This window comes from Gobius niger, assembly GCF_951799975.1.
Source record: "Gobius niger genome assembly, chromosome: 10".
Classification (NCBI taxonomy): domain Eukaryota; kingdom Metazoa; phylum Chordata; class Actinopteri; order Gobiiformes; family Gobiidae; genus Gobius; species Gobius niger.
The window spans coordinates 12,479,828-12,506,466 of record NC_136861.1 but is presented as its reverse complement, the minus strand read 5'-3'; the positions used below and the strand labels follow the sequence as shown (position 1 = coordinate 12,506,466).

Sequence of the window (26,639 nt, the reverse complement as noted above, 5' to 3'; positions counted from 1 at the left end):
TACACCTGCAGTTGCGCTTATGGCCTTTAGGGGGAAGAGTTACTTAGTACTGCTTTAAGACTTTGGTGATCAAGAAAAGGTGTGGTATTTTACCCCGTCTTTTTGATAATTGCAGAAGTATAGGTGTGGAAACTTAAAGGTGCATTTGTGCAACATTTTATGCGGAAAGAAAAAGTTGTTGTTGTTGTGTGTGTTTGACCTTGTGGTGACCCGGTGGCTGTATGAGTGGTCAGCATGGCCCCTTTACTTTCCATCACAGTGGTCTCGACAAAGCTCCAGGATCGATTGTTTTGTAGGTTTTCTAATGAGAGGGTGAACACCTTCCAAACGATTGATCCTGGAGACCCCCTGTGATGGGAAATAAAGGTGCTGACCACTCATACCGACGCTGGGTCACTATAACGTCAAATACGCACAGATATCAACTTTTTTTTTTTGCATAAAAAGTTGCAGAATGTACCTTTAATGTTCAAAGTGCGCAGTGCAAATTAGCCAAAGTAGTGGAATTGGAGTGAACCCATGTCGTTACCAACATTCGGTCCAGGGAGATGTGCCATAATCCATTATTCAAGTCAGAATAGACATAAACTGGAGATCTGAATGCATGATTGTGTCCCAAATTAAACCTGTTCTCTTATGTAGCCCATTTTTTTAGCCTATTTCATTTTTTACAGCTTGTACAAATCCTGTGTTTTCTCCTTAGTGTAATACTGAATACTGATGAATAATTTGTCTGGGGAGGAACTAAAATGATTTCGGCCACACTTGAATTAATCCAGAGGTAACCTATATTTATTTGCCGTCCTAAATTTCCAGGGGTGAAACATTTGTCTGCCAAACTACTTGGGAATAGTAAAGATCCGGCCAACGTTGCTTGTCCTTATGAACTGTACAATACTGACCCCAGTTGGTCTAAGGATGAATTGCACTCTAACTCGCTGAAATTATAGTCGGTGCCTTTGCCCGAGGCAGGACAATAACTGAAAGAGCATATCTTTAATTAATTCAAGAGGAACTTGTGATTAAAAATGCCACAGGGAGACTTTAAATCAGTCTTTAAGCTTTATGCATTAACTTTTTTTTTCTATTTTCAGGTCACAATTAAAATTCTCTTTATGCATCAACATTTCCTCCCATGAGGACATCCACAAATGTAGGTCATCTGCCTCCTTTTTCCCACCTCCTCAACATCCTCACTATCCACTCTCTGCAGAGGTGGAGTAGCCAAAATATGAATTAGCGTAAAACTAAAAAGTTGTGACCCAGACAAACTCTTGGAGCTTGGAGTTGTACCGCTGAGAAACCGTTGCAGCGTAAAAGTTTAAGTTATTTTCTAGTGTTGGTGTAATACTACTATGGTTGCACAGTATATGGTAAAAAATATTGTATTGCGATATTGATGAAATGATGCAGTGTCTGTATCGCAAAAAGCTTAATCTTAAGACAAGACAACTTTTTTGCAAACTCAGCCGAATTAAAAAATGCATGACCACGAGTCATGTGCTGTTGAGGTAATAAAATGTGCACAAGAAAAGGTTTGTGCCAAATTAGTACAAAAATACTTTTGTATTCAAGATTTTGATCAAACTGATCAAAAGGCATTTGTACTCAGGGGCGAACTGGGACTGAAAAACGGCCCTGGACTCTGACCAGCCTGCCGTAAATTAGCATATATGCAGCAATTCCACAAAGACCACCCGCTTTAACCATGTCCATTTCTTTCCGGTTGGCTTTACCGAAATTGAAAAGCTTCTCAACTGGAGAGCTACAGTGTAACCCCTCATTTGAAAGCTAAGACCCACAAAAGTCACCATTTGTCACATTGTCGCCGTGTTTTTATCACATTTTTGTTGCTTTTTCATGAATTTTTTTCACTGCTTTGTTGTGTTTTCGTCTCTCTTGTGTTGTTTTTCTCGTCATGTTTTTGTTGGTTTTCCATTGCTTTCTTCAATGCTTTGTTGCTGTGTTTTTGTCACGCTTTTGTCACTTTTTTGTTTTGTTTCTGTTTTGTTATATTTTTGTTGCTTTTCCTGCACATTTTAGCTCCGCTTTCATCCTCGTTTTCGTCGCTACTTAGATGCTTTTCTTTTAAGCTTATAGATTTGGGTAAAGCTCGGTTGAGGCTAAGTTTGAGGTAAGGGAGAAAATTGAGAGGCCGGACCGGTGGCCCTAGAGCCAGTGGCCCTTCTGTGCTCTTCCAGAATGAACATATGGCCAGTCCGCCCCGGTACTCGCTGCCGAAACATCCTCTCAGATATGGAAACCCTGCAGATGTACATAATCCAAATGACTTTTCAGCTCTGAACTTCTCAGTCCTGACAAGAACATTTGGCAAAGTTTTTTTCAGAAGTTAAATGTTAAGTGAGTTAAATTCTAGTCTTGTTTTGACACAAATTGCAGAAAAAACAAACGACTTTAAGGTGCGTTGTGCGACATTTGACCTGTCAGTGGCGACAGATTCATCAGCAGTTAAAATCTACCAGAAACCCTAAAAAACTATCTGTCCTGGAGTATCTTAGAGGCCACCGAGATGAAGGTGCCATGGTAACCACCCATACAGCCGCCGGGTCACTTAAAGGTCAAATACGCACCAATATTAACTTTTTTTCCCCACATGAATCGTTCTCCAGTTAAGACCTGTGTTTGAATGTAATGGAAGATGGAGAATTATTGCAATATTGCACACAGGTTTTTCAATCCCGTACAGTTTTCTTACAACGTATACCTTCTCTATGCAGCTCTCGGACTAATTCTCCTCTTCCCTCGACTACATCAGGCAGTGTGACTCCTCCTCCTCCTCCTCCTCCTCTGCAGCTGGATTGTAGTGTAGTGTATATAACAGTGACAGAGCTGGAGAGTTATGGTGGTGTGTTGCTGACTCAGCCTCATCGGGACCAGCCGTCACTGTCGGGTCAAAGCCAGAGCTGCAAAATCAATAACAGGGGGAGATTAGACCGAGGCAGAGGCTGGACTGTGTTATTATGACAATAAAAATCTTTGCACTGGATAACACTATACTGTACTGCGAAAATACAACTACGATCGCTACTTCACAATCATTACGAGCAAGTGAGTGAGTTGAAAGTTTTATTTGAGCAAGAAAGACAAACTTTAGCTCAATTCAGAATGTCAACACTTTTATACAGGCTTACATAAGAGGAGTAACCAAAGTACAACTACTAACTGCACTACTTATAATGACTAATGGGGTTACTGCTTCCTACCACTACTACAACTACTATTACAGCTGCTCGAGTCCTGACAAGAATCAGGAAATACGACCACATTAGTCCAGTGCTCCGGTCTCTGCACTGGCTTCCTGTCGCTCAGAGAATAGAATTTTCATGGTTTAGCACCAAAGTACATCTCTGACATGTTAGAGCCGTAAGAACCATCTCAGGCCCTGAGAACCTCAGGGAGGGGTCTCCTGGTGGTTCCCAGAGTAAGGACTAAACACGGGGAGGCTGTGTTTCAGTTTCATACAGCTAAAATCTGGAACAGTCTTCATGAGGACGTGAGACAGGCCTCAACTCTGACAATGTTCAAATCCAGGCTGAAAAACGTTTTTTTTTTTTTCTTATGACGACTGAAAGTATTTTATCTACGCTCTTGCCTTTAATTAATACATTTTTATGTTGTGATGTTTTATTTATTTATTTGTTTTCCTTGTAGTTTGATGCAACTGAGAAACACTTTGAATTGCCTTGTCTATGACTTGTGCTCTACCAATAAACTTGCCTTGCCTGACAGTATCACCGCACCTCATTACTGTGGTTTTACTGTTTCTGAAATGATTTGTGTGTACGTTAACTCAATTGATTTGAGCTCATGAACTAAAATCATATAGTGCTACTTCACTGGAAAAAAATGAAATCTAATCTTAGACCAAAATGACTTAAAAGTGCTTGAAATAAGACTTTTATTGCTGTTTTTGATACGTTTTTGACTTGTCTTGAAACAAGATTGCCAATGGAACAAGACAGATTTTTCTTATCTTTGACTACTTTGTCTCATTTCAGGGTTTTTTTTGTCTTATTTTAAGCCTTCAAGTTACTTTCTCGTATTTTAAGCAAATTAATGCTTGTTCCATTGGCAATCTTATTTAAAGACGAGTCCAAACATAGTCAACAATCAGCATTACAAGTTTTATTTCAACAAGTACAAATCAAGTATTTTTTTCTAAGATAAGGTGCCATTTTTTCCAGCTTCCCCATTTTCATTGTATGTACAGTATTCCAATATCTTTGACTATACCCTAAACCAGGGGTTCCCAAACTTTTTCGGCTGGGACCCCAAAAATTGACACATAAACAACTCGGGACCCCCATTGTATAAAGCTATTGCCTCTTATGCTACTTTAGGGCAGAAAAAACATTGTAACATGTGTTTAAACAGTTTGTTTTTCATCTTGAAATCATCTGGGGACCCAAGGCCATGTGACCCCCACTTTGGGAACCACTGCCCGAAACCACTGTGTGGGCATGACTTCCTTCTGTTTGTTTCTTAGCTACATATTTATGGGTCACTCTCTGAAAGTCACAGCTGACATGTCTTTATTTATAGAAAATGCAGTGTCATTTATGATCAGTTCAGCCAAACAGATGTGCGTATACCGTAACTCGGTGAGAAACTAAAACGTCACTACATCCCCTTTTATAAACACGCAATACAGAAAATAGATACTGTGCAGTTTGGGCATTTGGGTTAAACTTCTGCAGATGGGGTTGAGCGTCCTCCAAACTTTACAACTGTGGCTCAATTGTCCAGGAATTTCTCTAACCTTAGACATTTTTGAAATATCGTCAAATGGACCGAGTTGATTGGGTTGAGGGGGTTTAAACCTTCCGAAACCTCTCGGACTCAGAGTTTTAACAGGCCTCAAGCTTGTGTGTGGGCTTACATTTATAACAGGGGTTCCCGATTAGTATTTAAGCAAATTTAAGGTTTAAAACATTTAAAATCTGGTTTATGGTTTCGGCTATATCAAACTAAATGTCAGATATGTCAAAAAATATTGTCTCAAAATCAAACCGGTTTGGGAATCACTAGGCTTTATACCATGGTCTGGGTGAATACTCGATTCTGATTGGCTGGAAGGTGTCCATGAAAAAGTGATAATGTACACCTAGCCTGGCATCATTTACATTATAGCTAAATCACCTATATCACTCCACTGCAGTTGTTTCCATAGTAACGATAAACAACTGAGCTGGAACTGCTTTCAGGTAAAACTGATTAAAAAGTGGACAAGTGATAAAGTGAACAGAACTCAACAAAAAATAAGCAAACAGGCCCCAATGAACAGTTTCAGTTGGCGGGACCACGGTATAAGCGGGATAATGCACGACGAGGTGTCCATTATCAGAAATAACTGGACTCCGCATCGTCCAGTTATTTCTGATAATGGACACCTCGTCGTGCATTAGCCCTTACACAAGAGCTAGAAGTAACCTCTGAAGCAAGGATCTCCAGCTCTCCAACTCTTTCTGGGTACAGCTCGCCACACATACAGCCACTGGGTCACAACAAGGTCAAATACACAAAAATATGTCTAAATATGTCCAAAACAAAATGTCCCAATAAAAAGTTACATAATGCACCTTAAACCTCTTTCCCCTCTGCTGAAACATTGCAACAAGTAAGCATGTCCTTTGTACAGATCTGGAAAAAGTGATTCATGCCCTCATCGTTACTACATTGGATGACTGTAATGTCCTCCCATCTGGTCTTAGTAAAAAAAAAAGTGTTCTTGACCGGCATAAACACACATGATAAAACTCCAATCTTAGCCACCCTGCACTGGCTGCCAGTAACGTTCAGAATTGATTTTAAAATCTAAAATCTAAGATGAAGAAGAACTTTTACAGAAGAGCTTTTACAACCCAAATTGCTTTACTCTTAATGTGTATTATGCATTATTGTTTTTGTCAATTGTCAATCCACCGAATTAGCTTGTTGTACTTTTTAAAATTTAAATTGCTACATTTTTCAACATTAAATCTAGTAATACACTTATTATACTATTCACAATATATTTTTGTCAATCTCAGAAATGTTTTTTATTTATGTTTTTACTATACTTTCTTTTGTTGACCCTGTGACTTCTGGAATGCTACTTTTGTATAGATCGGGTAATGTGGAGTCAAAACCCAGGGACATGACTAAAATGTATATTTAAATTAAACAAATGTTGATTCAATATGAAAGAAATACATTTGAAGCTTAGAAGGAGTGTTGAGTCACATAGCAATGCAGATTTTCTTTTTTTTTGGTAAACTATTCTATTTGTAATATTGTATGGTAAAGTGTAACATTAGAGCCAGGACACAGAACTTTTACTACTTTTTCAGCCTTTTAGACAGTTTTATTAACATTTTCAATCATATATCCAAAATTTGCAAATGTCAACTATAGGACACTTGTTTTATTTGAATGCTTTTGTATAAAACTCCCTTGGGACATAAATGGCACCCATTTGGCGGAATGGCCCGTTAACTGAGTTTCAGTTTTACCCAAATCTAAAGGTTCCTCGACTGGAGCATGCAGACTAGGTCAGAGTAACACCTCATTTGAAAGCTAAGACCTACAAAACCAATCCTAACTTTTTTGTTGTGGTGTCGACGTGTTTTTGTCAAACTTATGAAGTGCTTTCGTCTCTTTTATCACTTTTTTTTTTTGTTTTCCATCACATTTCTATCCCTTTTTGTGTCTACGTCACGTTTTTTGCCGTTCATTTGTTGCTTTTCATCCCTATTTTCTTTTTGTCACTGATGCTTTTTTCAAGGAGGTTTCATATTTGGGTAATGCCGAACTGGAGGAAAAGTGCTTTGTTCAGGTGGAGGTTAAGACCTTAATACAGTTCTTGAGCGCTGTTGTCAAATGTTTCCACAGTATTCCACTCCTGTTCAGAACCATCTTTTTATTGCCCTCTGTCAACAAACTTACAGTATTTCACAAGGGATTCATTGGAGAAAAACTTCAGATACACGGCTAAACTGTATTAGTTCACAAGTTATTACACGTTTCACAATATATTTCCGTAAATACTCATAAAAAAAACAAAAAAACAAAAGGAAACAGTACAATAGAAAATGAGTGCAACTTAACGTGACTCAACTTCTGGTAAAGGATGATTTACTCGAGCACAGTCAGGTTTCCACGAGCAAACAGCCGCACGAACTGCAAGGGAAGTGTGTGTATTGCTCAACGACACAACAACAGCATGGTTTGGGGTTTTAACCGGCGATACCGTCAGGTTGGAGGGACACAGCAGTTTCCATTAGACTGGACTGTGCACGAGCATTAGGCTTTAGAGAACTGAGAAAGAGGTCACGATGTGCCAAAATTGACATCAAAGAGTGAAAAAAACTTGGCTTAACATTCGAAGTGACCTCGGTCTAAATATGTTTGATTTACAAGCTCTAAATACGGATCTGAATTCACACCATAAAAATCATGTGGTCTTTGGCTCTTTACCGATTTTACACAGACTTCCTCAAACCCAAAAATCTATCAAACTTATGCACAAAACCATATTTCATGGGTCTTAAAGGGATATATATATATATATATTTTAAATTCATGCAGTCCTTATATTAGTGGTGCTAGGCTAGTGCTAGGCTAGTGCTGGGCTAATGCTAGGCTAGCGCATGTCTATGGAAACAAGAAGCCTGTATTAAAAACAGTCTGCACCTGAGGCAAATCACTTATAACACCAGAGTACCGAGATAAATGTCTGTGTTGACTGATTTTTTATTTTATTTTTTATATATAACCATTCTGCAAAAGAACTTACGCACTAGCTTCCTGGTTGTAAAGCTACACAGCGGCGGAGTGATCTGCTAGGTTACCGGATCTACACTCGTTTGTTTACCTCATTGAACTAAATATAATAATATAATAATAATATATGGTTTACCTGCGGCCGGCATTACTACACGTGGAATTCACAAAGGAGCTTTCTACAAATCAGATATGGCAGATAGGACTACCCGATGATTTCGAAGAGGTTTTTAATGCAGGCTATTAGTTAGCATAGACATGCGCTAGCCTAGCACTAGCATAACACCACTAAACTCTTCAAATGTAAGATGAAAACTGCAGACCTCCAACTTTCATTCAGTATTTTGAACTGCGTTTCACAGCGGGACATAGTAGTAAAAGTGTGTATTATGAAATGTGTGATCCTGTGGTGAGTTTACAACTGAAAAAAGTGTTGAGGAAATGAAACTACATGATTAGATAACCCTCCTGCTGTTCCTCAGATCCAGGGGGACACAACCCTGCTGTATTTATATGTAGTATTTTTACAGCTGATTGACTTGATTTTAAAACAGGCCAATCAATGAATAAACAAAACACAAGGAGAAGACAAGTTGCTAATATTGAAAATGGACAAAACATAAAAAAATGATGAATTCACCAAAAGGCGTTATAGCTTATACAACATTTACTGGTTATTACTACACACTATTTTAATGTGAAGACATCAAGTTTTTTTCTTCAATATTGCATAAAATACCTGTTTAATAAAAATATGTTTCTATTCGTAGTAATAGCTGTGTGTCAAGGATTCTGTCAAGGTGAAAATCTTACACCAGTGAATTGAATTTCCAAAAGTGGCAATGCCGTAAAACACGTACAAGTCATAATAAAACAAAACTGAAAGAAGACAGTTTAATACAGTTATGTGTCAACCATAGGAGGGAAAAAGATCTGTACAAATGGAGACAAAAGGGGTCATAATAAATCTTACATCCACAAAAATAAAAAATATATTTTAAAACTAATTTAAAGCAGGGGACAGCTGGGTGTCTTCAGATTGGTGATGCTACGTCCATGTCTAGAGTCAGTGATTCTGTGGGGGAAACACATTCAGCATTAGTACGGAAAACCGTGAGATGAAAATGGTAGTGGTGGTATTGACAGCAGAGGTAGGCAAGTCTGTTTCGTGGTCAATTTTCTTGTCAAAAGACCAAGGGCCAGACCTGACCAAAGGTGTTTCCAGTATTTTTAGAGTACTATTGAGCACACATGAATATAAGTCGCACCAACTTAATTTACAAAGAAAAACTTAATATAGAGGCTGCACAGGTCTGTAAGCCGCAGGTGTCTGTCCATGTTGTGTTGTAGCATGAGCCAAGGGATGCTTTAGAAACCTGACCTACATTCAACATGTGTGCTCCCCCCTCAGCACCCCCTCCCCGCAGTCTTTTGGCAGTTGAAGTAGGAAAAAGGGCTGAACTACGGGACAACTCTTTCATATTATATAAGAGTATGGATGGGCTCAGGCATAAGATTTAAACTCTACGCAGTTAAAGCAGTACTAAGTAACTTGTTTACCTTAATAAATCCTTTCCATAGTCCATCTGGGGGTAATACAAGTGTTAATGAGATGATTGGGGGGTGGGGGGGTCTTTCATCTCCCCCCGGTGTCTCTGGCCAGAAAACCACAGTTGCAACTTGACTGCCACCGGGTCGGAGTCACCAATACACACTAACAGAATCACGAAGAAGAAGCTAACAGGCTAACAGGCAAAGCTAACTGTGGGCTAGCGCCACTTAAACAGTATTTACAGCCAAGATTGAGTGAAAAAAAAAATCTACATTGTGTAATTGGATGTACAATATCCCGCTCTCCCTTTGTCTTTTCTGTCAACGTAGTATTTGCTCTCACAGACAATTAATGAGTAAAAAACCTGCCATGCTATGACACCAGCAGTGGCGCTTATGGCCTCTAGGGGCAGGAGTTACTAAAAATGTTTAAATTAGTCACATCGTTGTATGGGCATGGTTCTGGGTCTGTGAAAAAAGCAGTTTAACAGGTGTTTGCTCACTAATGTGTGCAATAATATTTCTCAACATCATCTTGGGAGCCAAAGGTTCTATCCTGGAGGGCCAAATTTTGCCCTTTTGACGTTGCCTACCCCTGATGTACAGTCATGTTGCTCACCCAAATGGCCCTGACTGGCCTCGGCCTCGTTGTGCATCAGGGAGTCGAGAGTGCGCGGAGACATGGGGAACAGGTCACTGGTGTTTCCTGAATTTGTGCTGCAATAAAACACAAAAAAAGGACATCAAATACAAATGTTGCAAATGAATTCCACCTTCTGCTCTAGTTAATGAATACACATGAATCACTGAGTATGTAGGTGATTGAAAGATACATGTAGCATTTATCGAAGTGAGATAAATGTTCTTTATAAACCATAACGTGAGCTACAAATGTGAAAGTGTGCAGACAACAGGCGACTCTCTAGTCTACACACAGAACAAATGTCAGCAAACACACACCGTATGTATGAGGGCTATATAAACAGCTGCAGGTTAAAAGTGGATGGGTAAATCCAGCAGGCAGTGGAGACACGTTTTTATTTGGTAAACACTACTGAGGGAGGGTTCTAGTGAAAAAGAAGACCTGAAGTGAAATGAAAACGACAGAAAAATGCCCGACAAGAACCAGGACGAGTCTGTTAGCACAGATGGAGGGTGGTGGAACGTGATGGTCGCTTTGAACCAAACGCACAGCACACAGACAGACACAGATCTCCTGCATGCTCCCACACACCCATCCCCTTGAGGCCCCGTCGCCCCGGGACCCTAAGCCTACCCTGGGAATGCGCTCCCAAGCAGATCACTGTCCGGGAGGTCCATGAACACCGAAGGGCACCTACAACGACAGGTCAATATCTCTCTCAGAAAAGCGCCTTAATCCCCACAGCATTCCTCCAGAAAACAGCATTCGCACCGAACTGCGAACAGTCCTCCGCCAGCGTTCTTCACTTTCCCCTGTATTACAAGCTTTCTCTACTCTATTCTGCACAGCAACCTTCCAGTACCAGGAGATTACAACATTTTCAAATCTGAAACTCGGTAAACAATTAGATTTTGGAATAAGGTCGTGAGTAGCTAGTAGTGGGTGGCACTAGTACAAGTTAAACCCACGCCACAGGTCTGTGAAAGTCCGCCTCCAGCTAGAGTATCTCTCATGAAGCTTAAACTTCACCTAAACTTCAGAATAATAAGTAATTAAGTGCTTTAGTTGTCATTATACGAAATTGCATTCAGGTGTTGGGTTACTCCTGAGCCGCTGCGACTGAGTGCGCCGCCACTGTGTCCCGCCTCCTCCTTCCTCTACCTCCTGCGCAGCTCCCTCCGCTCCACAACAGTCTTTCACCATCTTTTAACTGCGAGTCTTACCCGGATACGTCCTTGTTTGTCCCTATTCACCTTATTCCGTCCAGTTTTGTCTCTTTTTACCTTGTCTCAGCACTTCCTTAGTTATCGACACTTCCGGTAGAGCGCTGATTATTAGTTGATTGATTTGTGTAAAATGTCCTATGTTTATTTACACCAACAAGTCAACACTGCACCGTTTCTCTGCGCGGCCTGAAATCGGCTTTCTATTCATGAAGTTACTGATTTCATCTTGACTTCTCCAGCCCTATGCTAATATAAGTAATAAGAGAGAAATAAGGTGAATTTTGTTTTTCTGTAGCGCCTCTTGTGACGCCTCCTCTGTGCTGCAGGTGTGGGGGGCTCTTGGTGCCTCTTCAGTGTTTCAGAAGAAGACATTTGTGGGTTTCATATATCTTTAGCTCATAAGCTAGCTGTTTATTTTTTAAAAAGCAGGGTCTTTCATGGCTAATATGGACTCTCTGCAGTAAAAAATCCACTGAACCTCACAAAAACACAGCAAAGACATACAAAAGTATCCAGTAAAACAATGCACACAAATGCAGTTAGCAGAAAAACGCTGCTGTACCAGGAGAGAGGGGAGATGCTGCTTGTTTACGCGTCACCACGACATTCACATACTGCTCAAAAACTTTTATCTACGATAGAAAACTCCTGCATGACTGAGGGCTGACAAACACAAATGTATTCAATTACAATTCAAGAAAAAAAAAAAAATGTAACTGTATGAAACAGAATTGTGACTGAGTGGTTTATTTGTAGGCTGTACTTTGCACAGAATATAAATTACATAAAACAAACGGTGGCCGAGAGTTCCTTCAAGGCCAAGTGGGAAAAAAGAGAACGCCCCTTCTCATGAATGTTGCAACATAGTTTCTACACGTAAAAAAGGGAACAATCCCTGCTGAGTAGTGAGGTTTTTCTAGGAAATAACTTTACATGGAAGGATTGTGTGATATTTTCTAAGTATAAGCCTGAGTTCTGTTTGCTAATCATCGAGAGATGAGATAATACTCACGGGGTAACACAGATGAACTTGGTCTTCAAGTACGGCTGGATAACTGCAACAGAAAATTATGGACAACCATTGAATTGCAGCACATTAGTACGACTAAAGCAGGTCTAAACCAGGACAAAACCTGTTCTAAACATGCTCCAGGACTAACCCCGTATTAAACCAGTACAACATAGGTCTAAACCAGGACTAAATCAGGATTAAATCTGGTCAAACCCAGGCCTACATTAGGTCTAAACCAGGACTCAATTCAGTGGATCAGATCAGTTTAAATAAAATCAATATTGTTTATATCGTGTTTTTTTTTAATGTTTAGATAAAGCGAGATTATCGACCTTATTGCCAGTATAAATAAATATTGAAACCTCTAATGAAAATACCACATATTAGACAAAACATAAAATCACATTCTTTATACTAAAAGTCATGGAGTGGCTTACTGTTGGTCGAGTCTCCCCCTCCCATTTCGGGTTCGGGCGCGGACTCGGGTCTGCAGTACTTCCCAAAGGCGTCCTCTTTGGGGATGTCCGGGTACAGGTAGACCAGCGGAGACACCAGGATGTTGGTGGCGTCCATGATTTTGTAGCCCATGATGATGTCGGCGAAAGACATGTTGTTGAGCTGCTGTTTGGTGTACGGCTCCACCGACTGGATCTGCGTCTTACCTGGAAATAAGTTACAGCTTTAAAGGAAAAGGCATAAACAAACCTTCAATAGAAAAAAGGCAACGTGTCATTAGCAGTAGGCGACTGTTTGTTTTTAATCACCTACATAGCTTGAGTATTACCCTGATGTAAATGTTGTCGTCGGACAATTTAAAAGGTGTTGTTTTTTTAGTTCAGAGGAAAAAGCGATACAGTTTTTCAAAATGACTTAATGGTATTTATATTTCACCAGAAAAGTCCCACTGAAATTCCAGGGTTCAAGGGTCATGGGGAGTTTCAGCCCAAGAGAGGACACGTTTTAGGGGAAGTGGCAGAACATTCTCACTCCACGCTGAAAGGCCCCCTGAACAAGGGCTGGTACCGACTGAAAAGCTCCAGTAGGAGGCGGTATCGAAATGTTTTTTTGTTTTGTTTTTTTTTGGGGGGGGGGGGGGGCTAATTTTCTGTACTTTTTCTCTCCAAACATCAAGAAATGATCCGCAGTGAGTCTAAAAAAAACCTGAACTCATGAGCAGATTCAGCGCAAATGCAGATGTTTTCTTAAACCGGAGCAAAGCTATAACTTACTAACAATTCAGTCATTATCAGACATGGCAGAGCCGCAGTCTGAGCCAGGACTAAACCAGGACTTACAGTAGAAAGGTTAAAAACCAGGACTAAACCTGGATTGAATAAGAAACTAGAGCTCTTAGACAAAGAGAAAAGCAGCAACAACACGGCAGTGTTCGTCAAATCTTTGACGTGTGAAGCCCTTTCACTTTGTCGGAGAGTGTTTAGAATAAGTAGATGAAATAAAATGGTGTCCTGGTGTGGATCTGTCCCTGCAGCTCAGGATGTAATAACGTTCTCTCTTTTTATCGCTGGTGACGCTGCTGCGGCCTGTGTTCTTTCTGTTGTGTCGTTTTTGGACTTTCTCCTGAACTATACTTTTTATAAACATTATTTGAACTCAATTAAAATAATATAGGTATCGAAAAAAGTACTGTTAAGGCACCAGTACCGAAAAGCAGGTATCAGCCCTACCCTGAACCAGAGACCTTTTTGAAGCAAGAGCACTAACCGCTGTGCCATTGTCAGAATCAGAATCAGAATCGTTTTTATTGCCATGGTTTGGGGACAGGTTCACAAACTATGAATTAGATGAATAAGATAAATAACAAAAGGTAAAATATGGTAAGACGACAACAATTGACATAGAACAACAGCGGGATTGTAGGTGTATAAAGTGATAAGGTGATATAAAGTGATAGCCCAGCCCCCGCCTCCTCCTCTTCTTCCCCACCACCAGTGTCTAAGCCCCAGGGGGAGATCGATTCCCTGACAGGCTCCAAAGATAATCCATTCAATAAACTTTTCTGTCTGTGTCTCGACTTGGGCTCACTTACCGCTGATGTCTTTCTCCACCCACGTGAAGGTGATGCCGCCCTCTTTGCTGCTTTCGCTGAACCGCAACAGGAACGTCCCAGGAGGTTTGGGGCTGAGGATGGCCCTCTCCCGCTCCTTACTGATGAAGCCCATGATATAGCTACAAAAGACACATAAGAAAGCGATGGCGTCAGACTTCAGTCTTATGCAACCGGCGAAAACAAAGCCCCCACTGGCTCACCCTTCGTTCCATAAAGCCAGGATATACTTCTTAACCAGGTCAATGATGTTGTCCAGCCACACCCAGAAAGAAAAGCCCTTCCCAGCCATGTTTTCCTGCAAAAGGTAACAATGTAAAGCCGAACAATAGCAACTGAATACTGTATAAAGTTACGTATTAAAAGATAAAGTACCTTACAAAACTTGGCCCATGTGATTTGGCAGCCAGAGTAGTTCACGGAAGGGCCTGAACAAAGATGAAAAGAAAGCATTACATAAGGGACAGATATCAACGTACCGGTGCTATGACTTCCTCTAAGCGTACCACGATCCCACCTGGTTTAGAATCAGGCAAAACATTATGACCAATTAACAGATTAACGCTTTTTAATTCGACTTTAATGCCCAGCTTCTATTTTGAATGAACAAACGCAAGAGATTTACACATTTAATGGTAAATGGTCTCAATTTATAAAGCGTTTTTCCCCCTACATTAGGGACTCAAAGCTCTTCACAGCGAGGACCCACTCACCCATTCACGCTCTCATTTATACATCAATGTTCACAGACACTGGAGGATAGGTGAGTGAAGTGTCTTGCCCAAGGACACAGCGATAGTATACAACACATGTGTCAAGGTCAAGGCCCGCGGGAGATGATTTAATGTGGCCCTTTGAGGAGCATGAATCCTGAGCTTGTAAAAAAAAAAGTACGTCTCTCGCCCATTCCTGTGCGGAGTTATGGATTTTTTTTGCTCACTCCAGCCACTAGGGGGCAGCAGAATTAAAAAAAGGAAAGAATTCCACACGTGTCCAGCAGAGGGCGCTGACATAAGAGATCAGGGTACAAACAGCATATTATAGCCATGTGGTAAATTTTGATCTTGAAAACAAGAATCAGCAGCGAGCAATATGTGTTTAGGACCATATTTCTTGTATATTGTATTAACTTTTATTAACTTGTATTAACTGCTGAGCCCCCTCCTGTTCACTCTGCTGACACATGACTGCACTGCAAAGTACGACTCAAACCTCAACAGTGGTGGGTCTCATCAGCAACAGAGACGAGTCAAACTACAGGAGTGAGGTGAGCAGTCTGGCCATGTGGTGCACACAGAACAATCTCTCTCTAAATGTGGAGAAGACAAAAGAGATTGTTGTGGACTTTCGAAGAGCGCGGGTCCAGCATGCTCCTCTAACAATCAACGGTGCTGCTGTGGAGAGGGTGACCAGCACTAAGTTCCTGGGTGTGCACATCACAGAGAAAGCTCTCCTGGACCATGCACACTACATCACTGGTCAAGAAAAGCAATCAGCATCTCTACTTTCTCCGCAACCTGAGAAGAGAAGAGCCCCAGCCTCCGTTATGTGCAACTTCTAGAGGGACTATCGAGAGCATTATGACCAGCTCCATCACTGTGTGGCACGGCGCCAGCACTGCCTCCTGTCGAAGGAGCCTCCGGCACATTGTGAGAGCAGAGGAGAAGATCTGCAGAGCCCCTCTCCCCTCTATTAAGGACGGAATCCACAGGCCAGGTCCAGTCGACTGAAGAACAGTTTCATACACCAGACAATCAGGAAGCTTAACTCCCTCCCCTCCCTGCCCTTCTTGTGCTTCCACCCCTTATTCCCCACCCCCTGCTACACAACAAGGATAACTAACTATAAATAACTTTAATAACTTATGGAGTAAAAAGTTCAGTGTCAGAGGCGCGGGTGTCCCGTATCCCGTTTGAGCACCAGGTGAATTTTCCCTGATGACAAAATGATTCAGTAGATACTGTATGTAACCTGTAATTTTTCTTCTCTTCTTCTCACACGCGACTACTGGTCACTACATTACATTCATGTAGGTGGGGCAGCAGTGCCACGTTCAATTGTTGTTTGACTGCGCACCCATAGGGAAAACCATAAATCAGCACCTATGGGAAGTATTATGCTTTTTGCAGGTATTTGATAATAATGTCAAAAACATACTGTATTTATCACTATCTTACACTTTATTGGTTCTGAAATGCCATATTGATATAAAACAGCTTAAAGAAAATATCCTGTAATATCCCTTCCTGGCTTTCACGCAATCCCTCCATAAACCCCTCCCAACCCCCTCCTCTTGCTCCCCTGCTGAGTTGCTGTTTTAATAAAGAGAGTCATAGCGTTATAGCGTGCCAGCGTTTTTACTTTGCAATGGTTAATAAATTAAGCTTCATTCATTCATTCATTCATTCATTCTTATGAAGAAATCGAGAGGTGAGGATTGAGAAAAGCATTTCCTGCATACGTAGGACCTTAAAGGGACTATAAGGAGTTTAAAAATGTTAGAATTATGTATTTTCCTCTCCCTACAGGTTCCAACCATGTCCTAATATGTAGAATGAGCCCAGACCTGTTCACCACAACTGCCTCTAAAATCCTGCACTGTCACTCAAAAAGTTGTTACTTCGGGTTCAAAGTGTCATGAACAAGCTCAATATAGAAGGTGCAGTTACATGTATGACCTGAGGTGGCAGTAGTAAGCACAAAATGGCTAACTTGCATCTTGCATTTTGGCACTTTCTTTTTATTGCCTTATTAAGAACAATCAAGCGTTGTTTTGTTTTGTGGTCATAATGTTTTGCCTGATCCGTCTCTGCATCGTGTCATCTTACCCAGCAGTTTCTCGGCCAGCGTCGTGAGCTGTTCAATGGTGAGGCCTCTCTTTGTCGTGGATGAAAACTGCCAACTCAACACCTCGGCCACTTGGTCCCACGTCCCGACCGGAGGTTTGGTGAAGAAGTTCACATTCTGGGCGGGCACACAAGAACATTTTGACTTTTGTGTTTTATCTTTCTGTGAAGCACTTTGGTCCTCCTGGTGTTGCTGTAAAGTGCTATATAAATAAACTTTGATTGATTGATTGATTTGAGATTACATTTCCTAAAAAGTAAAACAAAAAGATGAGGACGCCTAATGCAACCCACACATTTGTTGAGGGCGCTTTCTTACCTTTGGGTGGTTGGTGAGCATGTTGTACCATAAAATGGAGGCCCAGGCGTTTGGCATCTGGCAGATGTTGGAAATGACGACGACTGGTAGTGAATGAGTCTGAAGGAAAGGAAAGACAAATACACATAAACACCATTCATGTTGTATTTAAGTGATAAAAATTAAGTCCAAATTCACAATCCTTACATTAAATTAAGCTTAAATATATGTTCAGATGTATTGCTTTAAATAAGGTATTCTTTGGCTTGCTTTTTAACGCATCGAGGATTATTATTATGTTTTTAATGCTAGATGCACTTCTTGATTTAGGTAATGTACACGCTCTACTTTAAGGGAGCTTTGGGATGTGTCATCCATCCCATTTCCATGAAATGTACATAGAGCTGGGCAATATCTCCAATGTCAAGAAATGTAGAAAAAATGGACATACATACATAATTGAACATAAAAAAAAGGAAAAAAGAAAGAAAAAGATTGGAAACATTTTTAAATAAAAAAATGGTGGTTGGGTTTTTTTGGGGGAAAAGGGAAAATTTGGGGGGAAAATGAGGAAAAAGTTAAGATAAAGATGGACGGGAAAACTCGGGGGGAAAAAAATGAGGAATTTGTTTTTCTGCCCTTTAGACGTCTGATCAGGACAAGTATCTTTTTGAGCAACAAAGCCATGTGAATTCAGAAGTTTGCCACCACGTGTTTGCAAAAAATTTTGCTTTACCATTGTTACCGAGAAGCAAGACTGAAAGATATATCGTTATCATATCAGTCTTGTCTGAGGAAGGCCCCATTATTAAATACTTTTTTCTGGGAGCTACCTAGTCGTGCGGACTTTTTTTCTTTTTCAGCTCTATAGTCTACTTTGGTCCTGCACACTATTCAGATTGGATGTGCGTGTTTTTCTTCTTTTTTAACGCTATTGGTTTTCACCTAACCCATAGTTATATCGTATCGATATCTGTCATGAATATCGACATATGCAATTTTGTCCATATCTTTCAGCCCTAATGAGAAGTCCCCAAAAATATTAGAGATTGTCACTATTGCCCAGCCCTAAATGTAACTGAATAAAGAGCAGAGATTTTGTTGCCATTACCACATATACATTATTGAGAAAGTAAAAATGTTGAATAGTCCAGTATTCACATGAAAGTATGATGATGTTATCATGTACTACTTTTTAGATACTGTTTTGGCTGGTACTCCGATAAAACAGTGTATTATTTTACCAGAGTGACCAATTTCTAACATTCAATCTCTATTAACAAAGATGGCCTCGCTCACCTCTAGATCGATCTTCAGACCCTGGTGATAGACTTCTGTTTCAAAAGTGATGAGATGCAGCTCTTCTGTGACGATCAACGAGGCCTAAAAATATTCAAAACACTTATAAATAAATTGTGTTGCCAAAACAACAACTACACATAAGGGATTAGCAGGGGAAACTTACATCACTGTTGGTGCGACCGCCGTTACCGCACCTCTGCTCTCTCAGGGTCTGTACAAACAGGAAGTCAGCGCAGCCGGTCAGACACCAAAGGAAAGCGCTACTTTCACTCAGACATATAGGTTGTGTTAACATGTCATCGCAGTGTTATGAAGAGCCTATTGTTTAAAACTGAGTTGCCATAACAACAGTAAGTTTTGTTCTCTCTGTCAGCACATATGAGCTAAGAAGATCCAATTGTTCTTCTCATTAAGGCGTGCAAGTGGTGATAATGTGCAAAGACAGGCGCTGGATGTGGCTCATTTTAATCGCTTAACCCACTCCTGGGCACATTTTCTCCTGTTTAGCTTTACCCAAATCTAAGCTTCTGGAAAAAATAGCGACAAAAACGAGGATGAAAACGCAACAAAACAAAAGAAAAATGTGACAAAATGTGATGAAAGTGCAACAAAAAAGTGACAAAACTTAACAAAAATTAGGAAAAAATGTGACAAACTCAATTTAAAAAAAAAGCCACAAAAAAAGAAACAAAAGATCAACAAAAAAGTGGCAAACGTGAGATTAAAGGTGCACTATGCAACTTTTGAAGTGAAACAAAATCTTAATATTTGTGTATATTGGACCTTGTAGTGACTCAGTGGCTTCATGGGTGCAGCATGGCACCTTTGCTTTCCCTCACAGTGGCCTTTATGACACTCCAGGATCAGTTCTTTTTATGGGTTTGTACCAGAAACTGGCTAGAAACCCCAAAACAATTGATTTTGGAGCATCAGAGACGGCACTGTGAGGGAAAGCAAAGGTGCCATGCTGAACACATAAAGCCACTGAGTCACTGCAAGGTCAAATATGTACGAATAATAACATTGTTTTTTTCACTTCAAAAGTTGCATGGTGCACCTTTAAAATTAACGTGTAAAAAGTGACGACAACAACACGGCAATAGCGCAAGGAAAAAGATCCGTCTAGCTTTCAAATGAGGCGTTACACCGGCCTATAGTCTGTAAGCCCCTGTCGATAAGCTTTTAGATTTGAGTAAAGCCGCACTGGAGAAAATGCATTCGGTTAAGACGGAGGGTAAGAGGTAAATATAGCAGGTTTATGGATCCAGTCACTACTAAACAATGATCCGATTAAATATTTGTACATTTTCTCTTTTTCTCTCATTTTCTCTCTCAAGATTTATTTCAGAAAGAGTGAAGTTCCCATAGTGTTGTAGTGTAGCGCTAGCTACGAGTGCCGTTTTTTCACTTCTACTGAACAATCTGCTGTGAATAAACATCCATATGGACCCGATTTAGACTTGACTTTATTTGGATGTGATAAATAAGCTTATATTTCGGCTGAAAATGGCTAAAAACAGTGAAAAATTTTCCCAAAAGATTCTGTTCTGCCCCTCGGCGAGACCACGCCCCCTTCTATGATGCGATGCCGTCTGTATCTATACAACTCTATGGGAGAAACATAGTTTTTGTAAGAAATCTCCAAAACAAAACAAAACAAATGATTTTTATCTTCAGTTTTTGACAGTGACTGGATTAACAAACCTGACATTATTTTTATGTCTAAAACTCCTTTCTATTGGCCAACATCACGCTCATGTTTCTGAATATTGTCACCACTTTTGGACGCCTTTCAGAGAAAGTTTTCGTTTCATTCTCCCAGTAATGACTGAGGTAAAGACAAACTAATCTGCAATTCGCCAGTGACCACAGTTACCATAGTTACCACAGTTACCACCAGTTGCCCTCCAACTCCATTTTAAACTTTAGGCTCCTTTGAATGATGTGATGTCACGTGAACGCAACCTATTGTTGTACTTATACATATACAGAAATCTATCCGTAATTTTAAATACCAGAACACACACATATAGGACAGATTTTAATGGTGCACAGCTCACCAAGTGTTTGAACTCTGCGGACAGGCTGCCGTTGTTGGACTCCTCCATGTTCATGACTTTGGTGTTGGTGCCGAGAATGTTAAATTTACGTGACCTGAAGGCAGACACACAGCAATGAGAATATACGGGGAAAGGGGTTTTAAAAGTCTGAGAAAATTCTGAGGAACTTCATGGAAATCTATGTGTGTCGTGTATCGGTGTGTGGGCTGGCACACACAGACTGAAAATGCAGACCTGAAACATGCACAAATGGCAACAAAAAAACACAACCCCGGGTGTGATTTTTTTCCTTGCGTTGTTGCAGTTGTCATAATTTTTTAGGCGTTCCGTTTCATTGCTTTTCTGTCTTTTCTGTCCCAGTTTGTTCTCTTTCTTGTCACTTTTTTGTCGTTTTTTCCATCATATTTTTGGCGGGGGTTTTTTTAATCACTTTTTCATCACTTCTTTGTCTCTTTTTCTGTCACTTTTTTTGTTACGTTTTCATATTTATTTTCCTGATTTGACACTCTTTTGGCGCTTATAGAGGCTTTTAGATTTGTTGAAGTCCAACTGAAGAGAATGTGCTCAGTTAAAGGTGCACTATATAACTTTTTATGTGGAAAAAAAAAGGCTTAATATTTGCGTGCATTTGACCTTTAAATGACTCAGTGGCATTATAGATGCTCCAGGATCAGTCATAGACGCCACTGAGAGGGAAAGCAAAGATGCCATGCTGCACCCATAACGCCACCGAGTCACTAAAAGGTCAAATACACAAAAAAAAAAAAAATCCACCTAAAAAGTTACATAGCGCACCTTTAACTGAACCCAAATCTAAAAGCCTCTCGATATAAGTGCCAAAAGAGCGACAAATCAGGAAAATAAGGATGAAAAGGTAACAAAAAATGAAAAGACAAAAATGTCATGAAAAAGAGACAAAAAAAGAGATCGTCAAAATTATGACGAAAAAGCAAAAAAATGAGAAAATAAATGAAAAAGCAACAAAAAAGATGAAAATTAGACAAAAATCTGATGAAAAAGCGACAAAAAAATCAGTGAAAAGGTGACAAAAGAGAGCCAGAAATTAGACAAAAAAATGATGAAATAGAGACAAAAAGACAAAAATGCAAAAGAAAAGCAAAAAAAAAAAAAATGATGAAAGAGAATGCCTAAGCAAAAAGTGATGACAACACGGCAACACTCAGTTTTATCTTTCAAATGAGGCTAAGAGGTTAACATGGGTAAAACCTCCCTTTTTCTGAATATACAGGTGGTGGAAGAGCTACTTACCCTCGAATGGCAGCGACATCCCCAGATTCCCTTAAAAAAAAGGCAGAAAAAATAACATTAGTTAAACAGGGCGTGGTTTTATGTTGTAAAGATGCACTCAAAACACTCACTTGTCGATGCAAACTTTAATTTTCAGCTGGTAGTTGAGCTCTGGAAACTTCACCAATAATCTAAAAGGGAATAAGACATTGTTGAGATGATTGGGTAAAATCATGATGGGTGTAATTGTAACCCATATTGTAATATTATCTTACCTGACTTTATTTGTGAACTGCACGCCTGTTTTGATGACCAGCGGCCGGTCCGGGTGCATGGGCATACACGGCTGTCTCTCCACCACAAACGCACTAAAACACAAAGGTATGACATGTGGAATCTGTACTACAAATGCACGTATCTCACTAATAAGAGGATTCGGTCGTACCTCTTCATGAGACTCCTGAACAGGTCGACGATCTTCTCCTCCAGGGCGGGCCGGTGCTGGATGATGGGGTCTCCTTTGTACGACACTTTCTGCTGCAGCTCCTCCAGTTTCTTGATCTGCTGACGGATCTGCAGCTGGGACTCGGCCAACGACGTGATCCTGGATAAGACACATCAAATATGTTGCATTTAACATGATTATTATGAGTGTAATTTACGGACTACTGTATAAGCCGCTACTTTTTTCTCACTCTTTGAAACCATGCGGCGAGAAAAACGGCAAGAAAACAGCAAATCCAAACATAAAACTCGAACCCTATCTCTGTCTTCCTCTACGTCTGTCCATGGTATTTCCTGCACACCGGGGCAGGGGCAGCAAGATGCCCTCCCGTGCTGTAACGTGGCTTCGAGTGCAAAATAAATGCGATTAATTACTAAACCGTGGTACAGCCTGCCCCTCAGTCTGCGTGCTCTCACAGACCGATCCCTTTTTAAATCCAGATTAAAGACTCATCTTTTCAAACTGGCTTTTAATACTTAGAATGTACTGAATTATGTCTAAGATGCAATCATTTTGTGTTTTTAAATAGTTTTTATCTTTCTGTGAAGCACTTTGGTCCTTCTGGCTGTTGCTTTTATGTGCTATATAAATAAAATGTATTAATTCTCTCATGTTTAAATAATATTACGTCAAATACAGGCTAAATTAATCAAAGCTTTGAACGACACAACCGACCCAGCACAGAGCAGCTGCAAACAATAGGCAATTCCCGGGGGGTCGGGACAGTGAACGCAGACAGGCCGAGGTGTATAGTTGTTTAAGTTCGCTTTTATATGTACCTAAAGACCCTTTCGGTGCTTACATAATCCGTGGCATCAGCTGGAGGCAGGAAGTGATGAAGAGAAATAAGATAAAACTAAAACTAGCGATTATAAGTTTAAAACTACAACTAAAAAATGTGGTCCTGTTGTGGCTTAAGGTGCCAGAACAAGAGGAACAACGGTTAGATATTTGTTTATTGTTACTACTAGCTGAGACCCGGCCTTCGGCCGGGCCTCGCTAGTCTCCACATTTGATATTCTGAGATTGTGAGTGATGACAAAGAAATGTCCAACCCGTCACACAGTTCAGCTGTAGAACAGTGGTTCCCAACCCATTCCAAAAAGTATGGCCACTACAAATGTGTAAAAGAATGAATGCTATAAAAAATTTCAAACAAAGTGCAATTGGAGTGTTTGATGCACCCGTACTCCTTTCTTATAAACTACAACGACAATATTTTCGCTAAACTCGGGGAACAGGATTCAAGAGACAGTGGGATAATTATGGATAAATATTAGGGGTTCAGCTCTAACGGTTTGGTTCACGGTGCAGGACCCGAGGTTTGGTGCATCACGGTAGTGTACAATTAAAAAAGTAATAAGTTGGTTTTGAACTGAAATAGCCTACTGATCGTTGTTAGAGAGTATTTATAACCTTACAATAAAATTGGCAATGCTTTCAAAGCTGCTTTAGAATAAAATGTACCTCTGGGCTCACAATACGTGAAAGCAAAATAGAAAACAAATGGTCCAGCAGCAAAGAAAAAAAAAAAGAAAAAAACTACGCAGTGCAGGCCATGCGCTCGTTAAGTGGTAGTTTCATTTTCGCTTTTACTCACACGGAGGAGAAATCAGTCGGAGCAGCACGTTTGATTAGAGGCTCGTGTTTGAGCAGGTTTTGGGCACGCACGCACACGCACACACATACACACACGCACACACACATCGCCCTGTTTGGATGCGCGCGCACACATACATACATACACACACGCACGAACACACACACACGCGCGCACACACACATCGCCCTGTTTGGATGCGTGCACACGCACGGCAGTCAGATCTCGTTCACTCGCGTTTTTGTGACAGCGGGTTGTCCTCGGACAGCAGCACCGCGGTCCATATGGACCCGTGGCCCAAACGGTCTCCCATCCCAGTTCTAACCAGGCACTTCCCTGCTTAGCGTCAAAGTCGGTATGGGAACTAAACATGGCGGCGCCCAGGCGGCGGCCATTGAGATTGCGTTTTCTATAATAGATGACAGCAGCTACAATGGAAATAAGATAGGAATCTGGCTTCCTGCATCTAGCTAAGCCCAGAATGTGTACAAACAATTAAAGCGTCTAAAGGGCCGCAGTTCTCTTGAAATACTGTACTTGCCCACGCATATATGTACACTTTTGTCTTCATAAATGTTGTTGGTTTGACTTACATTCAGGTGCGCTCAATAGTCCAGATTTCACAGTAACTGCAAGTGAGCACCTGTATTATGCGCCTCTGAATAAATAAGACATATGTTGGGATTACAGCATTGTTCTTTATAAAACACCTTGTTTCAATTGGTCAGTGGACACAAAATGCCATTATTTTGTTAAAATCTTGGAAAGGTTTGGACCTTTTTTTGGAAGAAGCTTTAAGAACCTGCTGCGATGTTTAAAGGGGATTGATGCAACTTGGTCATTTTTATGCTCACTACTGCCACCTCAGGTCTTATGTGTAACTGCACCTTCTATATTAAGCTTGTGCATGACGGCACTTCGGACCCGAATTAACACAGTGCAGGATTTTAGATCCAGTTCTATAAGCTCAGATCCGGTCTGAGCTTATTCTACACATTAGGACATGGCTGGAACATGTAGGCGGATGAAAATACATCATTTTTACATTTAAACTCTGTATAGTCCCTTTAAGGTATGGATTCAGTATAAAATTAACTTAATGCTTTTTCCCAGAACATCATTCATTTTGTACGATAAGAATACCCTAAACTTCCATTAAAAAAAGCTTTACTTTCTCTGTCTGCTTATTGAAATATAAGTTATGGGGTAGTAGTCACCATGTTTCGAGGCGGTCCAGGCAGATATTGGGCGGTCCTCCAATGCAGGCGATTTGTTGTCTGCGCTTCCAGTCGGCCAGTTCCTCGTCTGTGAGATTCTTCTGCACGTAGTCCATGGCGGTCAGCAGCCCTCCCATCTCCGTCACGATTTGCTACAGTGAACAACAAGCACAAGCGGCATTTTAGATCTGGCATCTGAAATTACCAATAAAAAGTAACTGTCCGCTAAAAGCTTTATCAGACTTATTGAATGTGTTGTTTTCCAAAGTAAATACTGACTCTCCGGAGCTGGTCCAGTGCGCTCAGCATCTGTTCGAGTTGAGCCATTTTCTGTCGGGTCGCAGCGGCCTGGCTGTTCCCGTTCAGGTCCTGGGACAGCTCTGAGGAAGGTGGATATAGGATGATTTTATTAAAATAGAACTATAATGACTTTAAGCACATTAGTCATTAGTGAGTGCGAGCCCGTCGTACCTCCTTGGCTTTTGAGCGTCTTGTAGTTGAAATCAAAGTCGTCTTGCAGGTTTTCAAGCATTTTCATCTTCTGCTCCATGTCCTACAAATAAAGTAATGAAAGATCAATGTCAGACTAAGATTATTAATCTTCTTGGAATGACAATTGTGAGTAGCACAAACCTGAACTCGTTTCCTTATGTCTTGAAGGTTGTGCTCGAGAATCTGCTGCTTCTCTGTGACCACTGTCCCTGTGGGGTGAGCCGCCTGACCGTCCTGCCACAAAATAACAACATACTGGTTAGAACTGGAAGTCAGATCTACAACTAAAATAAACAACACTTTATCTTTATTATTATTGAGTTTAGTGTCAAGCTTTATGTTTTTGAAAGTTTTTCTTGTTAAAGCAAATAAAAAAGTTTTAAATTATTTTGTGTTCCTTGTGATGCTTAGTAGAGGTGGAAACCTCTGGGTACCTCACGATTCGATACGCGATGCATGGCTCACGATAACGATTATCTCACAATACACCGATACTGTGATAATTTTTATGGCTATTGCATAAAAATAACCTACGATACATCACGATTTAAAAAAAACATGCCACTTTTAACCTAAACATACTGTATATTATTTATCATTTATATTTAAATAAACAAGAAACCACAGGCCTATTTCAAAAGTAATAAATCATCCCCAAATTAATCTTATTTGTAATTATTAAAAGTAATATATTTGTGTGAGTGTTTGGTCCAAGTACGTAAAATTGTAGTGCTGCCCTCTATTGGCAGCACAACTGAATTATTGATCATTGTTGGCCTCTATTGACTGTGA

General features: G+C 40.4%; 1 protein-coding gene across 2 annotated transcripts in view; it reads right to left on the bottom strand.

Moving 5' to 3' along the window:
* Positions 1–8,343: 8,343 nt before the first annotated feature.
* The window catches only part of stat3 (signal transducer and activator of transcription 3 (acute-phase response factor)), a 30,129-nt gene continuing 11,833 nt past the window's right edge, over positions 8,344–26,639 (bottom strand). The window contains exons 4-24 of one of the 2 annotated variants that reach the window (XM_079564407.1): positions 25,989–26,081; positions 25,827–25,908; positions 25,635–25,735; positions 25,356–25,507; positions 22,479–22,637; positions 22,309–22,401; positions 22,165–22,224; positions 22,055–22,084; positions 20,786–20,879; positions 18,889–18,936; positions 18,723–18,806; positions 17,445–17,543; positions 17,108–17,243; positions 14,655–14,707; positions 14,483–14,577; positions 14,262–14,401; positions 12,652–12,876; positions 12,215–12,257; positions 10,610–10,669; positions 9,953–10,050; positions 8,345–8,857 (exon numbers count right to left, since the gene is read on the bottom strand). In XM_079564407.1, the coding sequence (XP_079420533.1) occupies positions 8,817–8,857; positions 9,953–10,050; positions 10,610–10,669; positions 12,215–12,257; positions 12,652–12,876; positions 14,262–14,401; positions 14,483–14,577; positions 14,655–14,707; positions 17,108–17,243; positions 17,445–17,543; positions 18,723–18,806; positions 18,889–18,936; positions 20,786–20,879; positions 22,055–22,084; positions 22,165–22,224; positions 22,309–22,401; positions 22,479–22,637; positions 25,356–25,507; positions 25,635–25,735; positions 25,827–25,908; positions 25,989–26,081 (1,986 nt within the window). In that variant the 3' untranslated portion in view covers positions 8,345–8,816. Of the gene's footprint in view, positions 8,858–9,952; positions 10,051–10,609; positions 10,670–12,214; positions 12,258–12,651; positions 12,877–14,261; positions 14,402–14,482; positions 14,578–14,654; positions 14,708–17,107; positions 17,244–17,444; positions 17,544–18,722; positions 18,807–18,888; positions 18,937–20,785; positions 20,880–22,054; positions 22,085–22,164; positions 22,225–22,308; positions 22,402–22,478; positions 22,638–25,355; positions 25,508–25,634; positions 25,736–25,826; positions 25,909–25,988; positions 26,082–26,639 lie in introns of both variants that reach the window. The other variant, XM_079564408.1, reaches the window with a different exon arrangement.